Source organism: Echinops telfairi, unplaced genomic scaffold (assembly GCF_000313985.2).
Source record: "Echinops telfairi isolate 266 unplaced genomic scaffold, ASM31398v2 ScPeMD7_7457;HRSCAF=8495, whole genome shotgun sequence".
Classification (NCBI taxonomy): domain Eukaryota; kingdom Metazoa; phylum Chordata; class Mammalia; order Afrosoricida; family Tenrecidae; genus Echinops; species Echinops telfairi.
The window spans coordinates 33753893-33763958 of record NW_022111357.1 but is presented as its reverse complement, the minus strand read 5'-3'; the positions used below and the strand labels follow the sequence as shown (position 1 = coordinate 33763958).

At 48.9% G+C, this 10066-nt stretch overlaps 1 protein-coding gene across 2 annotated transcripts in view; it reads right to left on the bottom strand.

The window, feature by feature from the left end:
* MTOR (mechanistic target of rapamycin kinase) overlaps positions 1 to 10066 on the bottom strand; it is a 128423-nt gene that overhangs the window by 31016 nt on the left and 87341 nt on the right. For both annotated transcript variants that reach the window (XM_045299085.1, XM_045299086.1), the window contains exons 31-32: positions 8929 to 9068; positions 888 to 988 (exon numbers count right to left, since the gene is read on the bottom strand). In XM_045299085.1, the coding sequence (XP_045155020.1) occupies positions 888 to 988; positions 8929 to 9068 (241 nt within the window). The remainder of the gene's footprint in view (positions 1 to 887; positions 989 to 8928; positions 9069 to 10066) is intronic.

Below are 10066 nucleotides of genomic sequence, written 5' to 3'. Positions count from 1 at the left end.
GACTCCTCAGGAAGCAATTTGTTTTGAAAAATGTTTGCGTGTGAGCCCTGCCTCATCAAAGGAAAAGCTGTCAGCTCTGCCACTCAAGTGTGCTAGGATGGGGGTGGGCGGTTACGTAAACCTCTAGACCCCCCCAGCGGTCGGTTCCACCTGGGACATTCTATGGACGCTCGATCTCTTTCAAGCAGGACTCTGAAGCCTTGCTAAGCCAGCCTCATCAGCTGGGACCTGGTGTCAGGAGCCCCACGTGCCTCTTGGGGTTACAGGAAACCTGTGCTACAAATGACTGGGAGTGAGGGAGGCGGAGGAAGGAACCGAGGAAACAAAATTGCGCAGAAAACGTTTACAGAGGTTGAGGAAAATGAAGGGTAGAGGGGTTCATTATACTACCTCTCTGTACCCTTATATGTAAAGAGTCCTAGAACACAGGTTGTTAGACAAAGGAAGATAGACAGCGGTCTCCTTCCTCTCCTCCTGCTTGGAAGAACGTCACGGTGATGGAGCTCTAGCACCCGTGCTGTTGCATGAGGGGCCTTGAGAACGAGCCCCGCGAATGAAGAAAGCAGACATGTGGAGAAAGGCGACTGGTGATGGAGCCCAGGATACAGTCTGGGACAGCCTAGCTCTGGATCTCATTTACAAGAGGGAGCAGTGAACCAGTAACTCGTTGAAGTCAAACCAAACCGAGACTGCTGAATCTCAGTTTGATGCCTGTCTATTGTTTTGCTTGGCCTGCGGGTGAAGTTAGTCAAAACCATCAGGTAGAGAGGACAAACAGAAGCTGCAGAAGCAGGTGGACAGAGACTGCCTTTACTTTCCATGTGCCAGATCCCGCCATCTCTGACACAGTGCCGTACTCATCGAATGCATGCCCCAGGCTCACTCACCCAAACCCCATGCCGCTGCAGCAGCCATCCGGGCCATCTTGGCCTGAGTCTCATCATTAACCAGGGTCCACTTTTCACAGCACTGCTGGTGGAGCTGCCCCCTGAAGAGAAACCACACAGTCAGATTCATCACAACCACCACCATCCCCTGCCAATTCCCATCTCCAGCCCCTTAGGTCACTGGCATGAGAGGAGTCTGCCTCTAAGTCAGCAGCATATCCTACTGAGTCACCGAATGGGGAAGCACCCAGGCTGTCTGCCTTGCCGTGGCCTGGTACTTCTCATCTGCCTGCGGGTGAGTTTGTCAAGGACAGGGACCATGTCTAACTCTGTGGGATGTGCGCTGCCCTGAACATCTGGTCCCTTCATAAAGATGAAACGAGGTCTCTCTTAAGCTGGTGGACTCGGGGCTCTTTCCCTTTGGCAGACCTACAGAGAAAGCATCTGAAAAGACAGACACATCTGGACATTCGGTCAGGGCGATTCTGTGCATCTGAGATGGAAAGGCAGATTCTGAGCAGGGGGTCGAGCTGGAACGAGCCAGTTCAACGGCCTGCATTCACTTTATTCTCTAAGCTGGCTCTCCAACGTATTATGGCCGTGGCTTCAGTTGGAAATGAGATCAGTCTGCACAGAAGGCAGGCATGGTCAGATCCACCCGAAGTCCAGATGGTGCTCACTCTGCACCACGACCAGTTGCGTGGGTAAAGACTAGGCCGCTGAGATGTGAATGGTGCTTAACAGGCTCTAATCCACAAAGGGAGCAGAAGCTATTTCAAAATAGGGACTTCCTAGAGTCTCAGAAACCCACAGGGGTAGTTCTACCCTGTCCTGCAGGGCTGCTGTGCGTCGGAACAGACTGGATGCTCCACTTGGAGGGAAAGGAAACCACACCACTGCTGCCAAGGGAGCTTTGGGGCTTGACTAGAAAACGCTGTAATCTTTCCAGTTTTCTGCGGGATGCTTGAACACGGCACTGGGAGGAGAGTCAAGAGATAAGGCCCACGTTCCCCGTGGCTCAGCTTAGCAGCAGCATGGGCACAAGCTGCACTGTCCTAGAAGGTGGGGCTGGGGGTGCTGCCAAATCAGTCAGTGCTGCCGGGATCTTGGCTGAGTGCTGACTGGTGACCAGGTCAACGCCACTGGCCAGCACCATGGCCTGCAGGACACGCGTGCTGGCTCCATACAAAGTGGAGATCAAAAAGGAAACGGCCAGAGGAAGAGGAACTGGGCAGCCATGGCCCCTAAGCGCTCACTCAGTAGTAGAAGCAGGCCTGAGCTCTGCAAGCTCTCTTGTCAGCTAACCTCGATAACCTTCACGACTGGGTCCGCCTGATGGATGGGAGTCACGAGCATTAGAATTCCCTGGAGGGCTCATTCGAACCCAGATCACTAGGCTCCACCCTAAATTTCTGATTCTTCAGGTCTGGGATGGAGCTTGGGATAGTGCATTTCTGACAAGTTTCTAGGTAGATCTGTAAGGTCCAGCTGAGAACCACGGGCCTCAGCCCACAACTGGAGGAGATGAATAGTTTTGCTGGGGCCCTGGCAGGAGGTAGGGGAGAAAGGGACACGATTACCGAATAGTCCTTCTACTCTAGAATCCAAATATTTCAAGCGGGTGGCCTCAGGACCACCAGCGTCGATGGGACACGCCCGGAGCTGTAGCTTTCTTTTCAGCCCGCTGCAGGGAGCACGCGCAGTCCCTCCCTCCCATGCTCCCTTAAGCGCCGGTAGAGGGAGCGGAGTAGGAGCAACACCCAGACAAGGAATCAGAGCTCAGCCTGCAGGCCGAGGCTCTGGGAACAGCTGCCCGAGCCCGCCGAGGTCCTGGGAGGCCCAGAGCCAGGGCTCTCCAATCCACAAACATTTAGTCCAAAAAATGAACTATGTTCTGGCTCTCAAGGGGAACAAAACTCCCAAACAATATGAAATAGTTTGTAGGGGATACATTTTCTGACAACTTCCCCTGCATACCAGGGAGGCCTGGGTAAAAAGCCTGTCTTTGAGGGCTCCAATTCTCCACCCCCACAGCACAGTTTAGGAAATGTGCTTCCATTTGGGGCACCTCACATGATTGGCTGACAATGAGCTCCCTCTTCCCCTAAAGACTCTGCTCTCAAAGTGCTGGCTGCAGGCCAGAGATGGCTTGGGGAAAGGGCTTGCTGAAGTTCACTGTGGCTGCAGGTGGGCTGTGTGTGGCCGCCCAGGAAGCAGAGGAGCACAGGAGAAGAAAGGGATCATTCCTGCTGCCGCCTCGGGTGAACACCTGCCACGGGCAGGCTCAGGTACATGTGCACAGCAAAAGACATTTAGACTTGACACGCTGAATAAAATCGATGGGATAAATCTTAACAAAACCCTGCATTCTAATCAGAAGGATTCTGCTTCTTTCATCTCTTTTAAAAACCTCTTTTAGCCTACCGCATCCTGAGGGCCCTTGGTCAGCATCACGAGCCACTTACACTGGGTAGGTAATGCTAAAATTGGAAAGCACCCAAGGGACCAGAGGTGCACCACACCGAGTGCTGCAAAGTTAGGGGTCGGGCTCCTGCTGCTCTGTAAGTCTTGGCTTCTTCAACGGTAACATGAAGGGACTGGACAAAACCACATCTAAAGTCTTAACAGGCCCAAGCTGAGTCTACGCAGATGTCCCTTAGTAGCACGAAAACGTTACGTGCTGGGCTACTCACTGATGGTCCAAACCTAGGCGAGGTTCCTGGGAGAAGACCCTATGGGGCAGCTCTGCTCAGCCACATGGTGGGCTGCTGGGAGCCCGAATGGACTTGGTAGTAACTGGTTTGGTCCATCTAGGAAATGTGGTTGTGTCTCGTTCTGAAAAGGGGCAAGGGCAGGAATTGTCTCTGGGGTGGGGGACGGGAGGATGGTTCAGGTGGACCTGGGAAGTTGGAGAGGACCTCAGAAAGCCAGTGCAGGGCACAGAATGAACGAGTGCACACGAGAAAAGTGCTGTGGGGTTGGAGACGAGTGAATCGTCTGGCCAGAGGGACTCAGATGATGAGGCTGGGCCAGGGAGAAATGGGCTGGTGCAGGGGGCAGAGCCAACACATGAGAGGGATTGAATGCTAGGCTGTGGTATCGACATGTAAATCCAAAGACAATAGGGAGATGCTAAAGCACTTCAGGAACTGGTTAAACCCCAAATAGCAAAACCCAAACAACCAAACTCTGCCACGGAGTCGATTCCTATTCATAGCGGCCCTTTAGGAGAGAGCAGCCGTGGACCATCTCGGGGGTGTCTGAGACTGTAACTCTTTACCATCAGTGGTTCTGAACTGTTGATCTTGCAGTTAGCAGCCCAACGTATAACTCACTCTGCCACCAGGGTTTCCTTGGGAATGGAAAAAGCTGTTTTTAGGCACACTTAAACCCTGTTTTATGTTTCTCTTAATTATGTGGAGCAGTTAGATTTTATGTTAACTTGACCCTGTGTGAAAGTATGGGGTGGGGTCCAACCTATCCATCAATTCACAGTGATGGTGCTTCCATGGGGTTGTGGCCTGTCGTATCAGAAAGACGGAGAAGTCCTCTTCCTCTCTGCCCCTCCTCCCTTTGCTCTTCTCCTCGCGGGGCTGTGTCTGCCTCCACATGGGGCTGCCCAACGTTGGGCGCTGTTCCCACCAACGACTGCACGCACCGGCCTGTGACCTCTGCATCCCACTGCATCTTACTGCGTCTGCAGAATGCTTAGGCTAGCATTGGGCTCATGGGCTTGAGTTGAACTTGATACAGAATTACTCCTTGATGTAAAGCTCCTTCTGACACATAGGAGTGTCACTGGCTTGTTTTTTAGACCACCCAGCCTAACGCTGTTATAGGGCAGCCCGCCTGGCAGTTCCAATCCAGCAACTCCTTAGCGGCTGAAAGATGAGTCTGTGTGTCCCATAAAGACTTCGTCTCAGAAAGCCTCTGGCTCGGACTCCATCATGGCCCTACTCTGGGGCTTGAAATCTTGTTACCATCTGGTTCTTTGTTTTGGACGTGTACTGTATGTAGAACACTCTGCAATGATGAAATGTTCTATGTCCGCACTCTCAATCTGGTAGTCACCACGCACGTGAGCATTTCTAGTGAGATGAATTTAATTCTAAACTTAAAACAGTAGTCACATATGGCTAGTGGCTACCAGGCTGAACCATACAGCTTCAGACCCCTGTTGGACCTTAAAAAGTTTTAGATGTACAGACTAATGTAGCAGTTTTGGTAGACTATGCCTCCTCAATTTGTGGTGGGGAATGATTATAGAATGCTGATTTATGCAAACAGTAATACTTTTGATCTTCCAAAGAATGGTTAACTCCAGTAATTCAACCAATTTCGATACTTTTAGACTATTATCTATGTAAGTATCTATCTCTCTGATCCCCAACAAAAGGCTGAACTCATTGCTACTAAATTTTCATGCAAAACATCACAACATTTTCTATCTTGGGAATGTGGTAATTTCTTTACATGAAAAAAATAAAACAGTCAACCTACCAAAAGAATAGCTACACAATTAGGCACAGAAAGATTATGTGTGGGCAATGAATGTACAAATGCGCTTTACACAATTGATGTGTGTATGGATTGTGATGAGTTGTATGAGCCCCTAATAAAATGATTTAAAATAAATAAATAAAAATTAAATGAGGAAAAAAAAGAAAGATTATGTGTTATGAATCGGAATTCTTTTTTTAAATAGAATTCTTTAAAGACTTATTTTTATTTTTTTCAATGATATCCTTTAAATTCACTAAAGGTAAAAAACTCCAAGGAAATAGAATTTACCTATATTAAATAAATAGGCTTATCGAAACAAAGGACTACTATGCAGCTATTAAAAACAATATATGGGATAGTAGCTGCCAAGGTACTATTGGGACACTGGCCTATACTTAAGTGAAGAAATCGAGGTGAAAAACAGTGTATGCGGTGTATTATCATTAGTGTACATACATGCACATACATGGATCATCCCTGGAAGTACATACAAAAGCCTGTTAACAACTTGGAGGGCTGGGTGGATGGAGACAGGGAGGAGACGTAGTCTTCGGTCTGTTCTCGCTCTGTACTACTGAATTTTGTTGTGTCATTGAATGGACTTTTGATTCATAGTAACCCCATGTTGACACAGCATGCTACAGGGTTTCTAGCTGTGTGGACCAGGAAGCCGGCCTCTTGCTCTGCCTCACAGTCCCACAGTCTCACACTGCTCCTCTCGCTCCGTCCCATAGTCTCCGGTGCTTCTGGTCTTGGTTTCTGCCACTTCAGACAGAAATCTGGAACCTGCTCTTCTGATGGTCCTGGCCTTGCGTTCTCTCTCTGTAGGTTTTGACGTCAGGAAGTGAGAGAATGCCTACTTTTATCTTTTTGTTTAGTACTGCTTTGCTTATCCTGGGTTTCCTTCATTTCCATATAGAGTTAGTGATTAGTTTTCTCGATCTTCAAAGAATGATGCTAGGACCAAGATTGGAAATACATTATCTTTATAGATTGCTTTGGGTAGTACTGTATTGATAGTTTCACAATGTTAAAAAGTCTTCCTATCCACGCACATGAAACATTCTTCCATTTATGTGTGTCTCTTTCAGTTTCCTGAAGTAGTGTTTTGTAGTTTTCTTTGTACAAGTCTTTTGTTTCTCTGGTTAGGTTTATTTCTAAGTATTTCATCTTTTGGGTGGCTACTGTAAATGATATTCTCTTTCTTTTTAAAAAGTTTTACGGATATAAAATTCACATATCACACTTCCATAGTTAAATCGCTTTTTAAGAGTTGCATATACATCATCACCATCAGTTCTAGTGCTCTCTTCCCCCTCCTGCATCCATTATTTGCTCCCCTCTCCCCATCCTGTAAATGATATATCTTGATTTCCTGTTCAGAGCTCTCTTCATTAGTATGCAGGAAACGAATAGATTTTTATATGTTGACCTTATACCTGGTTATGTTGCCAAACTTCAATTATTGCCAACAATTTTCTGGTCGAGTCTTTGGGGTTTCTACATACAGCATCATTATCATCTACAAATGGAGCTTTACGTCTTATTGCCAATTTGGATGACTTTGGCATCTTTTTTGTCGTCTCGCACTGCTGGGTAAGACTTTCAGCACAGCGCTGAAAGAGAGCGGTGACATGCAGCATCCTTGTCTGGCTCCAGTGCCCACGGGCCGCTTTTCGCTCTCCCAGAGGCGGTGGTTTGTGTGGCCGTAGGCTGCAGCCTTTTATGGGAGCAGACCATTGGGTCTTTCTCCGGGGGTAGAGCTGTAGGGTCTGAACTGCAACCCATCAGACCACCAGTGCATAACACCTTTTCCAAAAAAAGGAGGACAAACCCATAGATTTTAAAAGAAATAACCTTCAGAGACAGAGGTTCCCTAGGCAGGTTCAAAGGCAAGGGCACAGCTGGGCTGAGTTCTGTCTGCACCAGGAGGCTCCTCGAGAGACAGGGAAACCTTGGGCTTCAGAATGACCTGGCCTCAAAGAGCTCTGGTGTCCCAGCTTCCCCCTCACTCTGGAGGTTCGGACTGTAATCCCTTTTCCTGCTGTCCACTTCATCAGTCCTGGAGTCCTGTCTGTGCCTCTCCTACACAGCACTTGGTCCAGCCACACTCTTCGCCCCAGTGCTCTCACTTCCCTCTGAACTGGTCTTGTCATCTCCTCTCTGCCCTCCCTTCACTCCGCTCTCTAAAGTGGTCCCAACGGTGTCTTCTTTCATTGCAAACCTGACCTAACAGCTGTCTAAATGTTTCCATGGCCTCCCAGTTGTCTTTAGGCTACGGTCAAAATTCCGAAGATGGTCTATTCGCCATGTGGGATCTGGCTCCTGCTTACATCTCCTGCTTTACCGCTGACTCTCTCCATGGACTTTCAGAATCCTGAGCACTCGTGTTTGCACCCCTCACTGCCCAGGCCAAGCGAGACATTGCTTCCTCCTGAAAGGGTCCCATGACCCCCCACACCTGGTTCCCAGTGACCCTGTGCTTCTGCTTCCCGGCTGCGTTCACACGGCATTACATCTGCCTACCTGTCTGGCCTGTGAATTCTGTCAGGACTGAGTCTGCTTGGTCACTGCTGCGGCCTTGGGACCTAGTCCAGACTGAAACGAATAAGACTAGATAATTTCTGGTTGAACGAATGATTAAGGGAGATTATGTCCAAGGGAAAGTCAGATTAATCTAAAGGGGAGGTAATGACTTTTAGACGGTGCTTTGTTTAAACTGTCCAAAACAAACAACAGTGCATAGATGCTGGAGAAACAGAATGGGGACCATTTTTCTTCATCTTTCTCTTAACAACTCTCCAAACACAAACCTAGTCAAATGGTCTCAATGAAGCACTGCTGCTGCTTCTGCCTAGCTCACCCTCTTAATCCCTCTCCCATCTCCTTAACCTGCTTAACCTAACCCAACTCGTAATTCTTCCTTCGGGTAGCATAGTGAGACCACCCTGCTCCCGACTGGGTTCAATGCCCTCCTTTCGGATCCCACAGTGGTTTGCTTATATCACGATCAAGGCCTGTTCACGTTTTCATAGCTGTCCATGTGCTTGGCTCATTTACTACTCAGCGAGGCTTTCTTCCTCACCCCTGGAGCGTGGGACGGTGCTGGCCACAGAGTCAGTGTCAGACAGCAATCACAAGGCAAAGCAGCTGGAAAAGGCAGGCATTCCCTAAGAGTCATCAGCCAGAGCTAATGACAAAGTCAACACTGTAGAGCAAGAATGCGTGTCTTCACCAGGCCACGGGCAAGAGAGGCAGATAGAAGGAAAAGTGTGTGGAACCAGGAGCAGATCCACGCAGTCCTATAGCATTAGCAGAGAGAGAGAAATAGAGGGAGGGAGGGAGGGAGAAGGGAAGGAAAAGGAAAGCTTTGCCACCCGACAGTCAAGCCAGAACCGAGGTAAAGATACCCAAACGACACATGGTTCGTAGCGAACCCCAAGTACCTCATCAAAGGTGAGGGGCTAAGGGAAGAGAGGACTCTGTTCAACGGTCCTAGCAATGGAGTCTCTACTCAGATGTCTCAGAGGAAGCTCACCATTCCCCTAAGGCTTCCAGGCAGCGCATGCGGCCCAGCATCAGCTCAGGGTCATCCTTGTTGCTGTCGACTTTCTTGTCATAGGCCACCAGCGCATCTTCCCACTCGTGCAGCTTCTCGTACCAGGTAGCTTGGATCTCCTGCCAAGTGGAAAAGAAGCAGGGCCTTTGTGAGGCACAGAGCAAAGGGGTCGCATGGTTTTAATACCACACATTCTCTTTCCGAAGGTGCTGGGTTGCTATGGCCTGACTTTGGTATGCTGTTTGGTGAAGGTGGAAGTGATGGTTCTTTGGTATATTGCTGGCACGCTCCTAGGATAGTCTGAGAGCACCTGTCAGGCCATGATGCCTCCATGGGCAATTGGGTCACCACACACCAACATGGGGGTATATGAGAGCAGGGGTAATCCGTTGGGGACAACAAGAAGCTTCAAAAGAGCCTGCAGGGAGGCTAACGCTCCATTTCTGGAATGCTGTCCTTGGACCACATGGCAGGGCTGACAGCTGCTTTCTGATGGTGCCAGAAAGCCCAAGCACCATTTGCAAATTAGCTGGAAGAAAACAACTCACTTTTTAAAAGTCCCCGATTCTCTGCACTTTTTAATGTAGTTTTAAACTCTCAGGAAATAATTATTTAAAACACAATCTAGTACCACACTGAAAATGCTTTTGGAAACCTTTTCCCCCTTCTCCCAGGTGCCCCATCCAATGTTCCCTCTTGCTCAGCCCTTGGCAGATTTACCAGTGCCGGGGCCGGGATGCAGTCTATTGTTCTAGGCCTAGTCTCGTCCACGTCAGGAGTGCTGCAGGCCCGAAGCCGCTCGCTACGGCTCTTTAAACAGCCAGGAGACGGTCTGACGTGCTTTCATGTCTGCCCTCCACCGTGGTTTGTCCTTTGGGCGTCTTATCACCACTCAGTAAACAACTATTACTCTACCAGCCCACGGTAGTGAGTCTCCAGGACTTTCTTTAACAACAATATGATTCTGCAGTGGAATTTGTAGGATATGATGTGGGGTCCACGTTAGTTTCACCCATTTCTCTATGCCCTTTCTAAATAAAACGGATGTTTGAATTGGATCAACATCAAGAGCCAATCTACTAGCCCTTCCATAAGGCATAATGCAGGCCATCCAACA